The sequence below is a fragment of the Tyto alba genome, unplaced genomic scaffold (genome assembly GCF_018691265.1).
Source record: "Tyto alba isolate M040663 unplaced genomic scaffold, T.alba_DEE_v4.0 Super-Scaffold_16, whole genome shotgun sequence".
In the NCBI taxonomy this organism is placed as follows: Eukaryota; Metazoa; Chordata; class Aves; order Strigiformes; family Tytonidae; genus Tyto; species Tyto alba.
In genome coordinates, this window is record NW_024881278.1 from 31402400 (window position 1) to 31426470 (window position 24071).

The 24071-nt window shown below is 41.4% G+C and overlaps 1 protein-coding gene across 1 annotated transcript in view; it reads right to left on the reverse strand.

Moving 5' to 3' along the window:
- Positions 1-9456, reverse strand: part of LOC104365345 (opsin-5) — a 32164-nt gene extending 22708 nt beyond the window's left edge. Inside the window, exon 1 of the mRNA XM_009972120.3 lies at positions 9176-9456. Within this exon, the coding sequence (XP_009970422.3) occupies positions 9176-9296 (121 nt within the window). The 5' untranslated portion in view covers positions 9297-9456. The remainder of the gene's footprint in view (positions 1-9175) is intronic.
- Positions 9457-24071: the final 14615 nt, after the last annotated feature.

Genomic DNA, 24071 nt, shown 5'->3' on the forward strand with positions numbered 1-24071 from the left:
GGGAGGAGATTGTCTCCAAATCTCCAGGCCATCTGGGAGTATCATGGTCTGAAATGCCAAAGAGCAAGGTGTTTGTTCTCCAAACAAAGAGGTTGTGTACTTACCACCTGGTACAGTGCTCTGGGTAGTCTGGAGTCAGGGGGGATGTGGTTGAAGGGACAGTCTGTACGGCACTATGAACTTCTCTTTCTGCAGATCAATTTCATTTGAATAACTTCTCTTTGCAAAATTGCCAAGCTGCTGCTGCTCTGGCTTGCTTAGCAAATGCACGTGGTTTACTAAAGAGCTTTTGAAGTGAGAAGAGCTGACATGTCAGCATATGGTATTAACTAGAAATAGTCACTGAGGCAATGATACACTGGGATATATACATATATTTTATATATATCTCATTATAAGGATAAGATCAACAATAATAAATACATCTTATTCTGTCCACTAGGTGACAATGTTTCTTAATCTAATCTCATTTCCAAGGGCTGCATGCACTTTAAGTCAGGAATTGTTTCTGACTTTTGTCTGAGTCTAGGTATGATAAATAGGCCCAGCAGGGCACTGGAGGAGGACAGCTTTGGCAATGCATCAAGATAGTCTGCAATGCAAACATGGTAGTTGTGTTGTTTGTGTATGTCAGCAATACCTTCTGTAAAGTAAGATATTTTTCAAGGCAGTAGGCATGGAAATATTTTCCCTGTCAATATGAAGACATAGTGTTAAAATGGCAGAAAAAATAAAATGGCACCTCCTTTGTAAACAGCAAAATTTTGAATTTTGTCAAGGCAATGTAATGGATAGGAGGGCTACCCTTAAATCGTCGGACACACATGCTTCCTGGTAATAAACAGAGCAGATCCCCTCTAGCCTGGAGGGTAAGGGCGATTTCAGTTAAATTATCTTAAGGAAGAAATTGAGCAAAATGTCCTGTAAAACAGCAATTCACGTTTAAGATAGAGGTGACAGAGACACAGTATTTGTGATAATTTTTTGGAACTATGTTCACACACTGAGAGTGGGGGATGAGGGAAGAATTGAGGGAGAAAAGGTTACAGAGTGTGTATGACCTCTGCAGGTAGGCACCATCCTTTCAACCAAAGCAGGTGGAGAACCTGCACTGGCATATCCAGTCCCTAAAATGTCTGTCTGTGTAGTAGACCATATTAATACTGTGATAAAAAAAAAAAACAAAAACCAAACCTGGAAGGACTCAAATCTCAGTAAACAGTAGAGTAACAAAAACAGTGCTCACATAAAAGTGTTATCAACTAGAGAAGTGACTGTGAGACACTAGATCTCTGCACCATCAGATAGATGGGCTGGTTGTTTGTTTTGTTTTGTTTTTAAATTAGTCACCCAATATAGTTTAAAAACAAAACAAACAACCCCAACCAAAAGAACACCTCAAACCAACCAGCTTCCCTCCCCCAAACCCTGACAGCACAACAGGGAAAAATGTTGAAAATGAAATGTGGAGGAAGCACAGCAATAGCTCTGACACTCTCAGTGAGGGCAGGGATCTCTAACTGCTTTGCAGCCAGTATGTGCCTCAGGGTAGATCACCGGCAGATCAAGAGCTTAGAAAAAACCCTCTGAACTTCGAAGTGTTATAAGGCTTTGGTGTCACCAGGTGGCATCTCAATAAAACAGAGGATAGAAGCGAAACAACCGAGGGAACCAGTTTCATTTTTTATCAAGCTGCCAGCAATATTCACTCACAAGAATGTACAAAAAAAAAACCCACCCCAAAACCAAACCAAATCAATAATTCAAAAATCCAACCCCATCATCCTAAAGTAATCCTGGTGGGAAAGGACAGGTTCCAAATAAGATCAAAACGTTGCTGAGAGGGAAAAAAATAACAGTAACATAGTAAGAAACTGAACATTTCCACCCATCATAAGGTCCCGACAAGAATCACCACATTTCTCTCATAAGATGTAATGATGTCTGATATGGGCTGCTCATCAACAAGAAACGCTGGCCCTTCTGAAGTGGCAAAACACACAGATAACATAGAGTTACTGAAATTCATTAACACAGGGCAGGACTGAGAGCAGCTGCTGTGAGTCTGGCAGTATCAGAGTAGAACAGGTTAAACAAGAGTTGATCAGTGCTAAGTACTGAACTGCTAAGGAGTCGCCTTTACTCCTTAGACACCAACAGGAAAGTACTTTGCACCACATTTGCAAACATTGTGAGGTAGGAGGAATAGGATATTATTAATATTAAAATGTTGTATTACACTTATATAATTCATTAGTAATCCTTCTCTTGGAATAATATCCCCTAATAGAGCATTTTAATCCACAGATGTAAAAAGTGCTCCACAAAGGAGGCTGGTGCTGTTATCCATGATTTCTGGGGGAAGCACAGAAAAGCTGCCCAAGCAGGCTGGTGGTAGTCAGGAACCAAAACCCTATTGACAAAGCCCTGTGCAAAGAAAGCACAGAAAAAGTAGCCAACGAGAGTGATTAAGAATACTGAAAAATCTCAATGCTGAAAGTGACTGAGAACAGAGAGATTGTTTATTTCTGGGAATAGTTAAGAGGGAACACAACAATTTTACAAAGATTTCTGCCAAATCACTCAAGCCTGAGCATCCAGACATACCCTGTTTTTCTCTCATGTACCTGAGATGGTCTTTGAACAAGCAATAAACACCCGAGGCTGCATACAATTTCATTGTTAACGTTCAATTTATGTTTTTGCGGAGTTAAATTGGGTGCAACAGAACTGATAAATCCAAGCTGATCATCCACGTTTTCAACAGATGACTGCATCCGTGCCCAGCTAAGATAGGTTATTATGCTTTGTACTTAGACTTGTTCTTATTAGACATTGTTTCACGGCCTTTACTTGTAAAGCCCGACAAATTTGAATTAGGAAAAATAGGTGTTACAATTCACCCATCTGCAGTTTAAAATATACAGGGAGCCTTAAGTAGAAGAATTCAAGAAATGAGAGCAAAAGGTGAAGGCTCAGTGTCACAAGTCAAGCTACTCCTTTCCCTCAGCAAATAACCTTATGTCTAGGACACAAATTGGATTGAACCTAGATACAGAGCAGACATGAATGAAGTCGGTTACTGATTCAACTACCTACACACAAGGATAGATGTCTATCTGAAGAGGTTAGCTGTAAAAGATTTTCAGAATAGAAATCTTTATTTAAAACAGTAGTAAAATTTAGAGAATTTGCAAAGCTGTCATTAACTATTGCAACTGTGAAGTGACCCTGCTCTGTTTTTAGTATTCGCTGCTAATTAAGCATACACATTATCCTGTCCGGGGCACATTGCCAATTTTGGCAGGAAGGAGAAGAGTCATCATGCCTTAGACTTGACAAAGCGTGGAGAGATTATTTGTTCAATAAATGTGATCATTTTGTGGATGAATGTTTTGTGAAAAGCTTGTTTCCTTTCCCACCTTCTCAGATGTATCTGTCAAATATTGTCCCAAAATAACATTCATTCTGTCACTTGTCAAATAACAGTTTGCTATTAACATTTGGAAATGTGTGCCATTTAAAGGCATGTTTGGGTCTTGTGGTCTGTTCTAGTTTTCTGATGGGATTGGTAATGCTCTCAGCATGCCTTTCTGATATAAGCATTCATAAAAAGTCAGAATTTGTTCTCTAACAAATATTTTCTCTTACTGACTTAAAATTTCCTTTTATATCAAACATGCACTCTAATCGTCTCAGTTAGCTGTGAAAATAGGGAAAACGAGCACAGAACAAATTATGTATAAATGAAGAAAAGAACAATTTATTTAAGAATTCCAGTTAATAATTATGAAGAAAAAGATGTTTCATTTTTTCCTCCCAGGTCTAAGTTTGACTTAGCTAGCGGCTGTGGACAGTACTTCTAATTTGTACCTAATAATTTAAACTATACGAGGATTTTCCACAGTCCTTAGGCAAAAAGAGGTCAGATGTAATGCTAGCAACAGGACAAGCTCCCACTTGTCTTTCAAAGACAGTTTTGAGCTCATGGAAGGGAAGGATGGATACAGAGTGCTGCCTTTAGGAAGGGGAAGCTGATGCAGCTGACCTGATGAAGGGTAACACAGTGGCTGCTGTCCCCTGCAGATTGTCCCCCTAAGCACCCTATGGTGGCTCACCACTATAGGCATGGCATTGCATTTCCCCCCCACTTTTCTGGTCTCCTGGTCAAAGCATTAGCAAGGAGAGTGGTGAAATGGTGGCTCAGAGGCCAAGAAGCAGCTCAGTGATCTCAAAGTTCGTTAGCATTTGCAAAATGCATTCAGGCACTTGGATGCTTGGTTTGCTTGTGATGTTTGTGTGTGATACTGACACCAGTGCTGGCTTTGGGCTCAGGCTTACCCTCCATCTGGGTCTGATACAGCCTGGCCAGTGTATGATGTATGACACATACATCAGTGTCCTGTCTGTCACATAGGGCATCCGTGGTACCTGTGACATGTAAGAATTTTAAGAAGAGGACAGGTAAAGAGGTCTCATCTCAGCAAAAGCTGTTAGATCTTGGTTCCTGGATAGTCATGTCCTCTGTCAAGATGCGTGACTGAGGAAAGACTTGGAGAAAGATAACTAGGTTTTTTGGACTTTATCCTGTGAAGGTGAAGAGGTTCAGAGGACTTTCATCTTCTGGGTAAGTGCTAACACCAATCACATACATCCCTTTGGTGTCAGAAATGTATGTCAGAATTTACAAAAAGCTGTACTCGCGTACTTAGATTCAAAAGGGAAGAAAATACGTAGCAGTTACAGAAGTGCAATCACTGAAGCTGTTTTCCAAGGCATCAAAAAACGAGAAGTATGAAATATGAACACCTTTGGGACTTTGTGTAAGGGAGTACCCATAGACTCCTGCAAATGCAGATTGTCTTTCCAGACCCCTGAAGAAATGCGGGTACAGGAAGGTAGTGCAGGGACTGGCCTTTGTCCTCTGCTGTCAAGAGGGCAAGAGGGTGTTTGTGTAACAGAGTACTTTGCTCTGCCACATCACTGCTCCCCAGATAGACTCAGTTATTGGTGTACATAAAACTAATAGCTATAAATTGTTATGGTTGGTGCTTGCAGAAGTGCGGCCGTAGACCTCTGAGGAGAAAAAGACATGAGGATCCTTATGATTTATATAGTACTAACAGATTTCAAAAGTTCTTATTGCAAAAAGGTGTGCTTACCTCCAGCCATTTTAACCAGATCCACACTACACTTAATGTGGAGTAGCAGATTACCTCCTCCAAACTCAGGAGCAGTACATCCCAACAAAGAGGACATCAGGCAAAAATATACGCCTGCATGGATGAACAAGGAGATCCTGAACAAGCTCAGATATTAAAAGGAAGCCTACAGAGAGTGGAAGCAAGGACAGGTAGCCTGGGGGGAATACAAAGAAATTGTCCAAGCAGTCAGGGATCAGATTGCGAAACCTAGAGCCCTGATAGTATTAAATCTTGTCAGGGACATCAAGGGAAACACAAAAAGATTCTGTAGATGTGTTGATGATAAAGGGAAGACTAGGGAAAATGTGGACCTGCTCCAGAAAGAAATGGGAGAGCTAGTCACCTGGAATATAGAGAAGACTGAGGTACTCAATGACGTTTTTTCCTCAGTCTACACGATCAAGTGTTCCAGCCACACCACCCAAGACGCAGAAGTCAAAGACAGGAACTGGAAGAATGAAGGACCACCCACTGTAGCAGAAGATCAGGTTCAAGACCACCTAAAGAACCTGAAGGTGCACAAGTCCATGGGATCTGATGAGATGCATTCACGGGTCCTGAGAGAACCGGCAGATCAAGTGGCTAAGCCGCTCTCCATCATATTTGAGAAGCCATGGCAGTCTGGTGAAGTTCCCACTGACTAGAAAAGGGGAAACATAACCCTCATTTTTAAAAAAGAAAGAAAGGAGGACCCAGGCAACTACAGGCCAATCAGTCTCACCTTTGTGCCCAGCAAGATCATGGAGCAGATCCTCCTGGAAACTACACTAGGGCACATGGAAAATGAGGTGATTGGTGACATCCAACATGCCTTCACTAAGGGCAAATCATGCCTGGCAAATTTGGTGGCCTTCTAAGATGGGTTTATAGCACTAGTGGATAAGCGAAGAGCAGCTGATGTCATCTACATGAACTTGTGCAAAACATTTGACACTGGCCCACATGACAACCTTGTCTCTAAATTTGAGAGACAAGGATTTGACAGATGGACCATGTGTTGGATAAGGAATGATCAAAGAGTAGCGATCAGCTACTCAATGTCTGAGTGGAAACAAGTGATGAGTGGCGTTCCTCAGGGATCGGTGTTGGGACCGGCGCTGTTTAACATCTTTATTGGTGACATGGATGGTGGGACTGAGTCCATGCTCAGCAAGTTTGCCAATGACACCAAGCTGTGTGGTGTGGTCAACACACTGGAGTGAAGGGATGCCATCCAGAGGGACCTGGACAGAATTGAGACATGGGCCCACGTGAACCTCGTGAAGTTCAACAAGGACGAGTGCAAGGTGCTGCGTGTGGGTCGGGGAAATCCCAAGTACAAATATGGGCTGGTAGTGGAATGGATTGAGAGCAGTCCTGCCAAGGGCTTGAGTGTGTTGGTTGACAAGAAGCTCAACATGACACAGCAATATATATTTGCAGCCCAGAAAGCCAACCGTGACCTGGGCTGCATCAAGAGAAGTGTGGCCAGCAGGTTGAGGGAGGGGATTCTCCTCCTCTGCTCCCGTGAGACACCACTGGGATCACTGTGTCCAGCTCTGGGGCCTCCAACATAAGAAGGACATGGACCTGTTGGAGCAAGTCCAGAGGAGGCCACAAAGATGATCAGAGGGCTGGAGCACTTGCTCGATGAGGATAGGCTGAGAGAGTTGGGGTTGTTCAGCCTGGAGAAGAGAAGGCTCTGGTGAGACCTTTTAGAGACTTTCCAGTACTTAAAGGGGACCTCCAAGAAAGCTGGGGAGGGAACTTTTATCAGGACTTGTAGTGATATGACAAGAGGTAATGACTTTAAACTGAAAGAGGGGAGATTTAGATTAGATATTAGGAAGTAATTCTTCACTATGAAGGTGGTAAGACACTGGCCCAGGGTGCCCAGAGCAGCTGTGGCTGCCCCCTCCCTGGAAGGGTTCAAGGCCAGGTTGGACGGGGCTGGGAGCACCCTGGTCTGGGGGAAGGGGGCCCTGCCGATGGCAGGGGGGTTGGGACTAGATTATCTTTAAGGTCCCTTCCAACCCGAACCATGCTATGATAGTGTTATTACTGGTTATAGATATCCTGCAAGAAATACAACCTGAGTTTTGATATGCAGGTAAGTGTCAAGAATAACAACTATGACATGCCAAGCACTTGCAGCTTGATAGAAGGATCTGGAGCAATCAAAACCCAGTAGAAATACAACCTAAAAGCTCAGGCACCTAGGTACTTTAAAAAGTATTTGCTAGAACATTTGGGGTCACCATTAGGAAATAGTTGAGGAAAACACCTTTGTTGGTCAATTGTTGGAAGAAGTTTGAACTACTAGTGTGATGCAGAGACAACACTAGGTGGGATCAGCAGAGCTGGGGAAGTGTAAGTATTAACGTGAATGGTGATGGCAAGACCTTGCTTGGATGCTATATTCAGTACTGGCTATAGCTTAAAAAAGAAAAAGGTTAATCACAAGTTATGACTTCCTTCAGGAACACAGACTGGCCATAGGATGTTAGTTGCAGGCAAAAAAGTTGTTCCAATTAGAAAGAGCAACAAAAAGGGTATAAAGTTGGTGCAACCACTTTAGCTAAGAATTTAGGGAGAGGCTCCTACCCAACAGAGAAACAAAATCAGGAACTGGCTGTCAATTGGAAGAGTGGCAGCAACACCAAGAAACCCCTAGCCAGTCGTATGAGGGAGCATGATAGCTTTGTAAATGAGATTATATATTGTCACAGCAGGGGACTAGCCTTGCTGACCTAAGATGTCCTTTCTAGTCTTAAGTGCAACTGATTATTTCATTAGCTGATGGTGCAGTCATTTCCCAGCCATTTATGAAGGGATACGCAGATGTGAACAGATTGGGGATAAATTGAAATAACACTGATCTATCTTACGGCCACTCTTCTAATTAAAACGCCTAAGACAGAAGCTACAGATTTTTCTACTAGAATCTCTGTTTTTATTCTAAACACAACTTTTTCTTCCCTAGTTCCTATAGGTAAAAAAAAAGCAAGTCTCATGTAAACATAATAAAATACTTAGCATTTTACATTGTAAACTTCTATAGACTTTTCTCAAGTGTAAGCTGAGGGCTAGTAATCCACTTGCAATATGTGATAAGCTCAGAAAAAGAAAAAAAATCTGTTTAGATCTATCATTTGAAAACAGAAACATTTTTGTATATGCTGTTTAGAAGAACAGATTTAATAGTTACATTTTCTTGTATTTTCCTGAGAATTTTTACAGTTAGAAAATTTTATTTCCTAGCAAACCTGCATTGTTTGAAATTCCATAAAGTTTCCTTGCATCCTGCAATGAGTCTGCCCTGAATAGACTATTTAAACAAACAAAATTGTTGTTTGTGCTGGGATCAAAGTGAATTCATACTGGGTACCGTTTTCAAATCCTTATTATACACTTACAATAACTGTCTTGCAGAAGAATCAAAATGAACACATAGTATTGTGACTGCTAACACAGCATAATGTTCTGGTACTTAGACCTCTCATAGATTCTGTTTGAAGAAGTTTATTTCTATGTGCATCAAATATTTAAAACAAGAGCAGTACAAATAGTTAAAAAAAGTTTAAAACTGCAGAAACATATTTTCTGTCTCTGCAGAATGTAATTGTAGGATGCCAGCTGACCATCAGCAGTCAAAACTCTGGAAATCACAGAACATTAATTCGGTGCTACTGAGACACGAGAAGACACAGAAGTATCATGTACTTCTGATAAGGTACTTTTTTATCTTTCCACATATTCACTTTAGTTAAAAATTTACAGGCTTATCTATTGTTTGCCCCTAAGGATTTCTGCATTCTTAATCTCTGTTTAACAAAAGAAAGCTGTAACTCTTTGATCTTGTAATAGCTGAAGAAAAAAGTTGCATTTTCTAACATCCTGTTTCATCAGGGATGATACCCAAATGAATAATTTTGAACTTTATACCAAACTCTACTTAAGATCTTCCTTTCAGATCCAAGCTGAGTACATACCTAAAGCCAGTAGGTAGAAACCTATGATAGTCTCTCCTTGCTCTGTTACAGCTGCCTCTCTGCTCAGAAAACTGATGTTGTTGTTCCTCCAGGGTGCCTGTGGAGAAAACTGGACAGACATTTTCAATGGAGCTTATGACCCAGAAACTGCCCTTTCCTCAGTATGTCCAGTGAAACAGAGTGGTTCCAGCCTTTTCCTCAGTTTCTGCTCCCTGTATTTGCAGGAGTTCTTCAATGAGACTAAGGAACTAAAGAAGGAAATCTCAAGGGACAGGAGCTTTGCAGCCTTCTGACCTGTTGTTCTTCACTAATCCTATCTATTAATACAGCCCGTGAATCTGTGGCCAGCCCAAGACAGCAGATTTCCTCATATCCTTATTACTACTATGTGTAGTAGTAAAATAGAAGAAATCTTTAATGAAGAACACGTATTTGACAAAAGGCAACTTCTTTTAAAATAGGGTGATACCACATAATCTACAGGCTCCCAGACATATCCACAAACATCGTGCATACTGATATGTTGCTAAAATAGCAGTACTTTTGTCTTTTTATCTTCACTGAAGACCAATAGAATTGTAGTTCAAATGAAATTGAGGAAAAATCTCAGGCAGATAAAAAAAAAAAAAAAAAAGGCACAACGAAAAACAATGGGGAGATGTCACCGCCTGAAAATGTGACTTTAAAAAATATTTTCAACTGTACTGGAAATTATCGTCCCTTCTTTTTAAGTTAGCAACTATCCTGCTGGTAAAGTAACTTCCTAGCTGATTTATTCTGCTATGTTAAAGTTATTTGAATCATACTGACTGCTAAGCACCCTCCAATCTAGTATGCTCCAAGTATAGCTGGATGTTCCCACACTGTTGGAAAATGAGATGGTCTCACTGAGGAGACATTACATGTGATTTAAGTGAGTCAGTCTGGAGTATTTTCAGTCTTTATTGAGGTATCAATGATTGTATTTCAGATACGGCCTCTCTTACCAATCAGGCTGTAGTCATAATTAAAAAAATTAAATATGAATTAATTCATCAGAAGCAGCAGAGTTTTCCTGGTGAGCAACCCACTCTTACTGCACTGAAATCCCTGTGCTGCTCTCGGTGTCCCAACCAGCTTGTCCCTTCCTACCCTGGGCGGGGGCAAATCAGCCCTGGTGTTGGCACCCGGCCCAAGGAAGCAAAACACCTCGCTGGGAGCCTCCGCCGTCCATGGACTGGTTTCATTCCACCTGAGGCAGATTAATTCCTCCTGTCAAGATTTCCCTGTGTTTGTTATGATAGCCTCCCTGGGAGAGAGGGGAATAAAGGCAATGTGGTGAGAATAAAAGGCGAGAGCAATCCTTTACAGCAAGAAGAAGGGAGAAATAGCTGCGTTGTGGTAAAAGACGGAAGCCTCTCACCTTCCTGTTTGTGGTGAGGACAGTGACTCACATACTCGCTTCATTGAAGACACTTAAAAGGGCACTAGGTTTGACTTGTACCCAGTCATCTTGTTCTTGTACTAGTCGCTGGCACGCTGCTCTCTCTTTCTCCAACTTAAAGTCTGCAGAGTGGGTCTGGCAGCTCCTGCATATCCTATTTAAGAGCAGTGAAGTGGCATGATTTTCCCAACTGCTAGCCACACCCCACCCACTGATGGCTTTGTGTAGAGACCTCTTCCTAACAGGCTGCTGGAGTTTAGACCTGACAAGCCTCTTAAAACACGCTGCTTAGCAGACTGTGACAGAGTGACCTGAGACTTACCAGCTCGGTGATAAAAAACGGCCCTAGCAGTGCTCTCAAGACCAAAGTCCTTCATTGCTGTGCTCCTGCAACAGTCCTAGTTTCCCCCAGTGTTCCCACCACCACCCTGGATTTGTGCATGTCTGACCACTTGCAGATCTCTCACGAGGCTGTCCAGCACGCCTGGCACACGCAGCCTTTTCTCTGCCATGGTGCTGCTCTCCGAGGTGGCCGTTTAAGTGTCTTGTGGACCCCGGCAAAGCCCTGGATGTGCATCAGCTTTCACGGGGAACATGTGCACAACCACAACTTCCCAGCTCTGAGCAGCCATTTCTAGCTAGTTACCCGCCTGTCTGCAAGTGGATTGCTGTTCAGAGGGACAACTGGCATAAAGTTGTGCCTGAAGACAGTGCTCAGGGACATTCATAAATGCTCAAGAAGGCTCACAACAAAGCCCAGCAGTATTACTCTTCAGGACAATGAACTTGCTTCCAAGAAGAGGTCCTCAGCTGAGAGCCCATCACAAAGCCTTTGTCCGTGGATGCTCGTGTCTTAATTGGAGTGTATTTCATCACCGACCAAGAGAAAGATGTGGAAAAGGATGACACTTTGGGAAAGACAAGCAGTCTTTCTCATGGCATTTGGCACAGGCCTGGACTTCCAAGTCTGAGTTTGGCATCTGTTGTCACAGAAATGCCAGTGCCCATGACTTTGATTAAATAGGGACAACCAACAGAGATCATTTTTCATGTAAGCCGTTCAAGGAAACTGTAAAATTCACATACATGTCGCCTCTTTAGGCATAAGCACTTTAAACGGTAATAAAGTAACAATGATCATTGTTTCCCTTTTGCTACAATAAAAGTTAAACCATATTACTTGCCTTGATATCTTAAACTTGAATCCTAACTTTTCCCGGCTGCACATTTCTTCTGATTTCATATAAATACTGCAGCTCAATTCAGCTTTCCATTTCAATGAGAAACTCTTCTGCCAAGCCTTGCACCTTGCAATCATAATGAGATGAAAAAAAAAAAAAAGGTCTTTTGATAGCAAGGAGAAAAAAAAAAAAATTAAAAAACAGAGTGAACTGTTTCTCCATGGTTAAGCATCCCTTTTGATGATTTTTTTTCCCCCCCCTGGTCTTCACGTACTACACTGACTGATATATTGGCCTGCTTGCAGTTTCCTCCTTACTCTCTCCAGTGGCATCCTTCAATAAAGGACAGCGGCTTTGCAAACTCCTGTGGTTTGTTTTAGGTGTCCACAGGTCATTGTACTTCCAAACAAGAGGAAGGCTCCCTCTGCAGATTGCAGTTACCTCTTGTTTCATGTCTCCCAGTGCTTTGCCTGTGACCAATTTACAGGCCTCACAGAGATTATTTCTGAGTACCTCTACTACGTTTGCAAAGTGCTCTGAGAAGATTAGAGCAGCGTACACTGCAGGCAGTTCTGTAAAAAGGAGAAGACTAAAACGCTGTGGTGGTGTGGAGAAATGACTGTGTTTGCCATAGCTATGATGGTTGGGGAGGCATGTGAAAAAAAAAAAAGTGATCTGGGCACGAAAGGACCCTAAAGCACCCCTTCTCTAAATACATAGGAGCTAGAGGTTGGCTCCACAGAAAGGAGTTTGCACCACAAGCTCAGGGTGCCTGATTAAAGCGAGGGATGGAATGACTGGGTTATGACATGACAGGTTAATAAAGCCCATTTTATGAACACTCAAACCAACCAATGGTCTCTGAAGCGGCAGGCAAAGCCAATTTAGAGTGGATATAAGTCAGCAAGTTTCCTATATTTGGGCTACTAAAAATGTTTAACAGCCTTTTAATCCCTATCTGCCTCTCTAAATGCTTTTAAAGTGACATATATACCAGTTCAACAAGGCAAGTATCACAGCAGCATTAACTGGCCTGAGGTACTCAGGCTAGTTACATTAGAGTTCAGTTTACTGACTGTTTCTACTACATCATAACAGAAAAATCCTATTAAAATTTGTGTATGACAGAAAACACATGATGTATGTTTCCAACAAGCACCTGCTTTCCCCGAAGAACACCAAGAATTTGGCAGTTATGAAAGGATTGATTTTGTCAGAAAGCTGAGTTTTCACAGCACTATTTTTACATGATACCTGTTACACATGGATTAAGGAAAGGGACAAAAGAGAGAAGAAGCAAAAGGAAAAATATGCAGAAGGGATGGGTTGAAATAAACTGTAAGAAGATAGAAATTTGCTCTGTAGAATAAAAATACAGTTTTGTCTTTAGAAGGCATAACATTTTGTGTAATTTTACAGAAATATGAACCAGGGGATTTCAAGGCAAATCCAGTGGTATGTTAGTAGGAACATCTCTACATAGATTTTTTTTTTTTTTAATAAATGATTTTCATTTCTACTTCACACTTTTCATTAAAATATTCACTATAAAATGAAAAAACTGTCAATATCCAACAAGACATCACTTAGTCTTGCAAAGAATAACCATGCAATGATTGGTTATGTCTATGGATTTCATTGAGGTAGTCAGAAAATGCACTTCATATCAGTAACAGATGAGTTTTCCAAAGTCAGATCACATATTGTTCACTCCTTCCAAGAAAATACACTCATCGAAATTATTTACACAGGGTCTTTTCTAACGTTGACTGAATTAATAGAAAAAAAATCCTATAAACAATTCAGGTCTGTAATGCTTAAAACATGGTGATGGATGAATGGGAATGACTGTACCAGCTGCATGCTACTTGGAATAGCTTACCTGTAAGAAAGCAGACCTGAATCTGCTCTTTTGTTGCTGAGGTTCAATTGGTGGTAGCATAGTGATGTCCAGTTTTATAGCAGAAAACCACACGTGAAATATTCACATTGAAGAGCAATCATAATATGAAACATGACCGTCTAACCCTAGACTGTTCCCTTGCTGTGGCATTTTAGTATGAAAACAAATGCACTTGATGCATTCTCTAGTTGAATGTCTAAACTGCATTTCAGTTCCTGCGTTAGGGTACTTGCCAAATTCAGTCAAGAAAATTATTACATCATATAATTAATATATTGTAAAATCCATGCTTCTGCCATGATTCTAATGGAGTTTAGCCTACTCTTCTTTGTATTTTACTCTTATTCTCATCAATCTTGAACGCTAATGTTTCTCTGAGGAATTGTGTTCTATAGCTTGCGACAGATCTAGAAGATTACCTGTCAGAAAAAAATGCTTGGTTAGCGCTTATTGCTGCAATATACAGTTTGAAATTAACAATTTCTCAGAACACTGTGTTTAGATTGATGCTAATATAAACCAGACTATCTTGCAGCTTCAAATATATGCTACTTTCATATTGAATGATGATTCAGGAGAAGGAAAAACTGCGTTGTGCAGATTAGGTGGCTGAGGCTTTGTATTATTTAAACTCCTTGCTATGAGCTGAATTTACACTGAGTAGGTTAGGTGATGCTAAAGAAAACTAAAACCCTCTGGGCAGCTGGATCACAGTGAAGAGAGGGACGTCCTGCTTCAAAGATGGTAGAGTTTCCTAATGAAGAAAGGGGACTGGGAACTGTCAGCAACCACTGAGAAGGAGGGGAAATTTGGCTGGAAGGCAGGAGGCTCTCTGTGGCATAGGGGAGTTCAAGATTTGAACACTTTTATTTCCATCCTGTCTTCACGAGTTGCACTGACTTTTTTTTTTTTTTTTGTATTAAAAAAATGTTATTGTAGTTCCTGCTCTAGCAAAACTTGGCTTTTTGTCTTTAAAAGCCTTCCAGTCATCCTTGGCGAGCTCATTATAGTAGCAGGTTTAGACAAGCCTACTTCAAAGCAGTGGCTGACTTGGTGTTTTGTTGCTGAGGTACTTTTACTGTCCGTGTTGCAGCAGCACTTCAGTGCTCCAGTTGAGAGGGAACCCCAGCTAGAGTACCATCTTCCCCCAAATACAGGCTTGAATCATATCATATGCCTGCAATCTCATGCAGAATTTATGGATGCTTCAAGTATTGTGAACCATGAAAACTGAAGAAGATGCTACCACTTACAAACAGGATCAAAACACAAGTTCTACCCTTGACAGTCAAATATGTTCAACATAGAGCATGCTTGTTGGTTGCTAATAGTAAATGACACTTTATTACAAATTATTGTGAACAAACATTTTCTTTTCTTTTTTTTTTTTTTTTTTTGGAGGATATGAAATTAATTCCTTAGGTGTTGGTTCAAAAAGACAAAATGTACTGTTTTTTTTTTTTTTTTTTTTCTGCTTGACAAACTCTGAAGTAAGCTACAAGAGGCAGGTGCATCCAATGAACTGTCACTTTGATTCATTTGAAGAAATCACTCTCTGCAGAAAAGGCAGAACAAAAACCCCAGCATTTCATGTATCAGCAGGACTTTAACGTCAGGAGAATCTTAAAGTTGCATTCTAGGAACTAAGGAAGCTATTGCAAATTTGACAAGTTAAGGAATTATACAGGGAAAAAAAAGGAAACATAAAGTATCTCAAAATGTAGTTCATTTATGACAAAATAAAATAAATACTAACATGGGAAAATGTCTCAATAATAATTAAATAAAACACACACTTCCTAGCATCTACCCTTCTCCCTGGTGTTATCTTTCTACTCTTTCTCTTGAAGTCTTTGGGTTGTTGGCTTTAATCGGTGAGAGGGAATAGTTACAGGGAGTCATCAGCTTTCCTAGATTTTTGCTGGGAGGAGTATGATAGTGGTGCTAAAGGTTTCTCCCTCTTTGTCAGGAGGAGCATGATGTTGAAGCTGCTGATTTATTAATTTTCTTTCTAAGGTCCATTTGGGGCTGTTTTTGTACGTTTTCTTCCATGTTTTACACTTTGTTTTTCATTTGGTCTGCAACTCCACATCCTGTCAGAATGCCTTATGTAAGAAGTATCTCACATAGGTGCTGTATACTTCTTACCTATTTTCTCTGCTACCTATAAGCCGGTTTTGCCCTGCTCCCAGGTTTACATTTAACCATCTGCTGCTGAGCTGTTCATAGCCCTGAACTGACATCCTGTGCCGCCTTCTCTTACCGCCCATGTCTGGACTCCTCTCCCCTGCTCCCTGGGTTGCCGCGGGAAAGCCCTCCACTGCCAGGCCAGGCTTATATTCTCCTACACCGGAACATTAAAACAGTGTCATAAATATTTCCTTCTATGCAGAATTACTACTTGCTGCTCCTGGCTGTACAAAAAGTGTGGTTAGATCCAATGATTATAAAAAAAACAAGTAAAACAAATCAGGAAATAATCACCTGATAATTAAAAAAAAAGTTGCTGTCACAGCTAAACCAACTAAAACAAAGTTTCAGGCAGGACAAGACAATTTGAAGCAAAGCAAGTCTGACATGCCTTAATACTGCAATGTTAGTATATAGCTTGTGGCATGTAACTAGCAATAGCAAGATCTGTATTTGTGGGGCTGCAGGTTACACGGATGAGGCAGTAGCTGGATAGAGCTGCATTGGCTTCTGTGAAGGTTTGTTCATTCATATAAAAATTATAGAGCAAAACAAACCTCCTGCTTAACTCTATTCTTGTCTTGTGTCAAATCATGCATAGATGGATTCGGACCACTTTGAAAAAAGTGTTTGTTTCCTTTTTGATGATGCTTTTGCTTTACATGCTCAGGTCCAGCATCCAAACTAGCAAAACAACACAGACTTTTATCTTGATGTGTTCATTTGAGATTGTGTGCAGGCAGCATAAATGAGAGCAAACCCCAAGGCACTGCACTTTCATCCCATTGCCTTTACTGTCATGTCTGAGAACAGAGCCAGCAAGGATTCTCATTTCGTTCCTTTTATTTAATTTGTGCTTGCCTTGCACAAAATGTCCAGAAATTAGAAGGCAGTAAGATTCACACCCTACAACTTCCCATCAAACCTCAGATACCTTGGCTTCCTAAAACTTCCATTCAAATTGATGACCTTTCCAATGATTTAGCCACAATTAGAATTCAATCCTGAATTAAATTAATAAAGTGCAGGAGGAGGAAATCACTGAAAACATAAATAATCTTAACCTGGTGTTATGCTTCCATCAGCTGAACCCACTTAATTGTTCCCAGGTCTGATTGCTATTATAAATTATATACCATAGACTCCTATGAAGTCTTTAATACCAGCATTCCAGCAGGTGTGGGAGCAGATAACAGAAGTGTCTCAGAACAAAGACCAGTCTAGGAGACTGGTGTAGCAGAGGAATCCTAGACATGCTGGTTTCTTTTGCTCTTACCCTTTCTGGACTTCCTGTAATACACTTACTGTTTTTCTGTGGGAAATCAGAAAGAATGCATCCCCTAAGGGTGTTGAAACAGAAAAATGTTTTTTCTTCTGATATCTAGTTCACGTTCCTGCACATCCCATGGACTGACAGGACTAATGGACATTTGCAGAGTACCAAGATTGTCACTCCCCCAAATGAGATTAGAGCTTGGAAAGCATCTAACATATTACCAGATCACTTGAAAACAGTTATGAGTGCTCCGAGAATTAATCACAAGCTATATAACAATACCTAATCAAGTCAAGAGTGTAAAGTTTTTATGGAGAACCAGACACTTTTCCTTACTTCCTATGCATTGTTCCTTACCATCAAATATTACTCTTTTATTTTTCTCCTATGCTAGGTTTCAATTAATACATTAAAATATCAGCCCTCAGAAGCCTTTATGTCTAATGCCCCAGGAAAGAGGAAAATAGAAATATCCTTCCCATTACATGAATTAATTTATTTTGGGATAGTACTTTTCCATATATCCAAAATATATTAAAAGACCCAAACGTTATATTCTTACTTACACAATGGTAAAGGTCCCTTGATGAACAGGATATATGAATGTAAGATTAATGCCAATGTTCTGGAAAGTTAGTGTGACCACTATTTTTGGACAAGCCACTTCAATTTCTCTTCCAAACTTGGGGAAGAAATGAGGAGTGCAATTTCTGGAAAAGCAAACTGAAGTTTGGATTACTATCAGGTACTTACTACCTCTTTTGTGTGACTGCCAAAGGAATTCTGTATAAATCCCAGGTATCTGGGCCATGTAGTAAAGAACATGAGTTTTATCACAGACATTATTTCCTCACATGAACAGTTTTAACAAAAGCATTGTTATGTTACAGAATACATGTGTTTTGTGCAGGGACTCCATTCTGGCTCAGAATTTAAGTTGGCATTTTATAGCAGGCAGCTTTCTGTCAAAATACTGTATATACAATATTTCATAACCAAATTAAAGTATACTCACTCTATTAGAGAGGAAGGAGTCGCACATCCATGTAAGCAGTGGGATTTTGCAGCAGAAGCTGTGACCCCATGAAACTTTCATTTACTGAAGACAAGACTCATGCTTATTTGCAACAAGACAGGTGAAATAAAGTGAAAAATGTCACAATCTCTATAGATTTTGTAATGTCAAAAAGCTCTGCCAAATGTTAGGTCTTAGGCTTCCCTACCCCTGCTTAAGAATATTTTGGCAGCACTATAGATACATTATTGGTTACCATACAGATAAAAGACAGCCAGCTGACGATATCAAAACAGGGCACCTCAAAGCCAGAGGAGGGGAGGCAGCACTTGCTCATCCACTGGCTTTCTAACACCTGAGCACCCCCCCATCAGCCATGCTTCACCCCCAGCATCCCCAATGAACAAACATTTACAGTTCAAGAGCTCCAGATTTTAACCTAAAGAGACATAAAGCGTGCATGCAGCCATACACGTTTGCCAAAGAATGGGTTGATGTTTGGATGATGAGGGCACAGAGGCAGAGTCAGCGTTTGTTATAACACCTCAGCCCTTATCTCCCCCATCACCACTGCTGCCCCACTCTCTCTTCCTGAGTCTTTTGTGTGTAGAGAAAGGCTGATTCTCCCTACTGTCTATTCTGTAAGGATTTCACGGAGCTGAAATGCTCATTTATTTCCTTTCCCATCCAAAACCCAGGACTTGTACAAAACCATAAGGTAGATTCTCTCACTTCATGGAGTTTTTTTGAAGCTGCCTGGTTTTCAGCTTCATTTCCTGAAGAAAAAGCATGTGTGCCATCTCTCCATCTATCAGCTGTCTCGTTCGGGGAAAACTTGAAGCTATGAGACAGTCCCAACTGCCTGCAAAGGTGAAGCAGTTTCAGATGCATGGATTACAAAAGGTTTCAGGAAAAGCTTTCTCAGCATTTAATAATGTCAAGTGAGAGTTACTAACATGCTTTCCTAACATCTTCCATTAAGAAAGGGCAATAGTGGTAGCTGTCTGTGTCTTCACCACAAAGTTGGGATCAACAGTTTTACAGAAGACAGAGATACCATCATCTCAGTAGTCTCCAAGATGCCATGGTGGTACACAGAAAGGCTATAGCTGCCAGACTCTTCTCATGGTAAACACTGATGCAAGACATATCTAAAGACAAAAGTATCCTTATTTATTTATTTTTTAAACTTTCAGGCATTTCACATTTCTAAGTTGATCTGCCTAAAATGATATTGACACTGCAACTTCAAATCAAAAGGCTGACAACAATGGATAGGTAATAGGCATCAATAGCTTCCACAGAAAAATCATATGGGGCTACAAACAGCTTTCCCGTGTGACTGAAGGTAGCATTCCTACAGGAGAGAATGACTCAGCACAACACAAGCCCTACAGAAAAGAAAACATCATCTATTCTTTCCCTGGAAAAAATTTAATACACCAGTACTGTTTGCAGGGACTCTGCTCTGATAGTGCTTTAGGGAAAGGATGGAAGCAGATGACTTCTCAGAGAAGAAACAGGAACGAACTACTCCAGTAGGTATTTCAGAGTGGCTTGCCTGAAAAATCCAGCCTCTCTGATCTTGTAAATGAATGGCAAAGTTCTTCAGCACTTCAAAGGGAGCAGTATCTGCTTTTCAGGGCTGTTTGCTTGGTGTATAAGTAAACAAGCTGCTTATTTGGGCAAGAGAACACACTATCAAGTGAGGTCAGAAGAGGTGGGGAGTTACATCAAAAAACTGTGCAGCTCGACAGCATGGCCAAGGAGTCGGGCACTGCACCACGTTGCCCACTTTTGCACATAATCCTTTGAGCAGGTCAGCCAGGGCTGTATCTGCTGGGGGGAAAACAGAGACCATCACTGTTCATAGACACACAAAAAGTGAGCTTTCAGAGTGCTGTCAGCTAGTCCTCGAGTCACTTTATAGTGCAAACTGGAAAAATAAAGCCTAAAATTTGAACAGCGCTTTTCACCATTAGTGTGACACGGTTTTCTACAAAGGACATTTTATTTGCCCAGGCAAACCCAACAGATCCCTGCCAAGCTCAGGGTTTGGTCACACATCAGCTGAGTGATCTGGGCCTTGCCCATACCTGTGATGAGTTTTAGGGATCTTTTCTGGTACTAGGTCAGAGATCAAATATATTTGCTTTCTCGTAATGTTTTCAAACATCTTGTGTCACTTGAGGAGTAGAATTGTAAAGCTCAAGACTTTTGAGAGTTTTCCTTAAAAGGCTACAAGAACTGATCCTTTATAGAGACTCTTCTTCCCAGCCAGACTGTTAGAGCTGTCCATGCTGTGGCAATACTACTGCTGAACGTTCACTTCCATTGGGGCAAGATAAGGCCACACTGAGAGACATCCAGGTTATTCCAAGTGACAGAGACAAACTCACAAAAATGGCAGTAATCGGTCATAGACAGAAGGTCATGCCTCTGTTCTCTAAAAGGTTCCTTCTCTCCCTGCAGCAAAATAACCAGGCAAGTTATTCACAGCACGGCAGCCAAGACGGCTCTCTGCAGAAATGCTAGATTTTTCACCCTGTTTGGGATTTCTGGAAAGAAAAGCCAGCAGGAATCTGAGAATGGATGAATACAAAGACTGCAACCAGCTGCTAGTCAATAATGAAAATCTTCTGACCTGTGTGAACAGCAGAGGGAAATCATCTGTCAGATTCTTTCTTGACGCTGTCCCCATGATGCAGTACAAATCTCAGGAGCCCGCACAGGCACTGCAGGAATGACAAGTGGAGAGCTTTGACTGAATGCATCTAATTCAAAATTATCCTCCTAAGTCTTTAAATCTATAACCTAAAGCTGTGTCCCATGTGAGATCGTACAGCTCCTGCCAATGGCTCAATTGTTCCCTCTCCTTACGTACACTTGCTAAAATCTCAGAGATATGCAGGAGGTATGCTTTGTTAAATAGGTCCTTGGCCCTTCCTCTGGTCTGACACCTTCAGTGACGGTAGATCTGGGCTGTGTCTGTTCTCCCCCACTCAGAGCTTTCCACATACGGTTTTGTTTTCTGAGGCCGAGCACCTCCACATCAGTTACCAGAGAGTATGCTTTCTCCTACTTTAGATGTGGATATGCCCCAGCCAACTCCCATCACACGCAGCCGATGCTGACAAGGAGTCTGTCTCCTACACTATGTGAGAAAGAGTTCTGAAGTAAAGAGGAGAAGAAGCGCTTCTTCTCGCAGTGCTATTTATGGCACAGCCTCAAATTACCCACCTCCGTGATATAAAAATGTGTCATCCCAGAATTATATTGTCTCAGGATATTTTTCTTCAAATACTAAAATCAATTCTCAGACTCCAAAGGGACATGATGTCAAATAGCTGGACAAAGACACTCAGGACACTTTCCATTGTCTGTACAGGGGAAAGAATGGACAAAAATAAGCATATTTTTTGTTGGACTGCTTCAGAACAGCAATTAATAGATTGCTATGTGGGCTAGGGGAGGCAGCCAGGGAAGTCTACCTGCCAGAGTGCTATTAACAGCTTTGAGAGAGTCTCATGCCTTGTCTGGTCCTGGGCTCTCCATACTGAGTCATATGAGCTTATTATTTTAGCAAGACACTTGAAATTTATAGCACCCTTTTTTTTTTTTTGCTCATTGTGAGGCTGAGATTTTCCTTCCTATTACTCTTCTACTTTGCTACATCTGTCACTGTGCAGCCAAGCACCCCATCTACAAGCTGCCTGAAGGAACCCAAGTCTGCTCTCTTGAAGCCCAGGGCTTTTTTTTTCCTCTCCATCACTGGCCTTCCTCACACTCCCTCTCACATCAGTCACCATGCTGACTGCCTCACCCCTGGGTTTATGCCCTATTGGGAGAGTTTCTGGTCTCTGGTGCTCCCTAAGCATCAGGTAGCTTCCTCCCCCCCGGAGAACACATCTCGTGCTGTTTTGTGGTTCCTGGCAGGGGCTGCCTCACCTCAGGCATGCCACCGCACGTGCCGCACACGCCTGCCTCCTACCCTCTGCTCTGCCACACCGACACGCAGCCTGCCTTTCTGACCCCACACAGAGGGGGCTGTGCCAGAGGCACCTGCCAAATATTCCAAATTAAAGAGGAGGGGAAGAAAAAAAAAAAAAAAAAAAAGTTAGAGGGAGACTTATGAACACACCCCTCGACCAAAAGAGAAGAGACTGAGAAGCGCAGAGACCCAAGCTGGCAAGAAGAGAGGCTGAAGGTCTGGCTGCTTCCCCCACTGGTGCTGTGAGCAGCTGAAACACCCCTTCAGCAACACCATCTGGATTAGTGTGATTCATATTTGTAAACCTTATTAGTGTTGGGGGGAAGAGAGACGGGCCCTGTGCTTCAGCGCTGTGGTGTGCACCTGGGGTGGTGGAAATGGAGATGCGGATCCTGGCTGGAGGCAGCAGGACATGCTGTCTGCCAGGGCAGAGAGCTCGCTGGCTGCAAATCCTGTTTTATCTCTGCGCTTTTTTGATTTTTAAAACTGTATTTTCAAGCAGAAAAGCTCAGCTTTCACAAAGTAGGCCTTTCAAAGAACAAATTCATTTTCACAATATCGTTTACATGGCAAATGCTATCAATCCCCTTCAGGTTTCACATAGAGTCTTATGAATACAGTGCTTTTACCAGTCAGCGTTGGGGCAGGTCACAGCTGGTGACACTGTCCTCAGAACCAGCCAGGGACCACTACAGGAGACCTAAAAGAAGGCTGGATGTAAAAATTAATTTATTGTTTCAGATAAGACGACAGCAAACTAGCAATAAGTAAATGTGCATAAACACTAAAATGCTAATAACTGGCTCCAGGCACTGAATACGTTCAAACAGACACAGAATTCCAGGGAAACTGAAGTTACATCACAGCTGGGCATCACACTGCAGTGACCCCATCTCACTGCAGTGATGGGTCATTTAGATAATCTTAGGCACTGGAAAGCCAGGCCTAAAGGTGGAAATCCCTCAGATTTTGGCAAGAATTAAATATGTACTCACTGGGGAGCATTAAAAAGAGATTACATAGCTCACCCTCAATATTTAATCACCTAAAGAATAAACTCCCATACAAACTACTGAATGATAAGGTATTCAGAGCTCATCTGGGCCAGTTTTTTTAGCTGAATAAATTATAACGTAATGAACTTTGTAAAATATGGTTTTCATTTACGATCAATAAGAATACACAGAATATTTCCTGTGTTTGTCACATCATCTTCACGGAGTGATCTAATGTGAATAGTTTATCATTGGACTTCATCTTGAAATGCAATACTCGAACTGAAAGATGCTTCAAAGGTGACTGATTGCTGCCATCCTGTGGCAGGCACATGTATTTCAGACTGACACTTGCCAGAGAGAACATATTTCTTCAGAGGTGTCATTTTAGAAAGAACTCTTACTAACTCATATTATTTTAAATGCCACAGAAGGAAAGCTAGTTGTCTGTAAACGACAGCCTTCAGATCTTAGAAATCCATGGACCATTACATCGATTCTAGCAGAAATTACTCTCCTAAGCAGAAAATAAAGACCAGATAAGAAGGAATTAATGTCCCCCCTGCAAATGGAGAGGTATGGCAGTATTCAGTGGTCTAACTCCAGAAAGGATGCTAACACCCTAACCCAGCTCTAACACTAACCATATCAGACTGCTGATTCCAGAATGCACATAAATACAAGGTTCTCCCTGTTGCTGATGGCAGCTCTGCTGGTGTCCTCAGCTGGAAAAGCCATCAGATGGCTTGAATAACGCAAGCCCTCTGCTAAGTCTGCATCCAAACACAACACAATAGCACAGTTCCTAACACGGAATCTAAAGGGGAGGAGGGGAATAGAAATAAATCAGTGGATGACAAGCGAGCTGTTAGTTTCCAATAATCTGTTTCTCACATCTTGTCCCCAGTTTTAATCGCTTGGG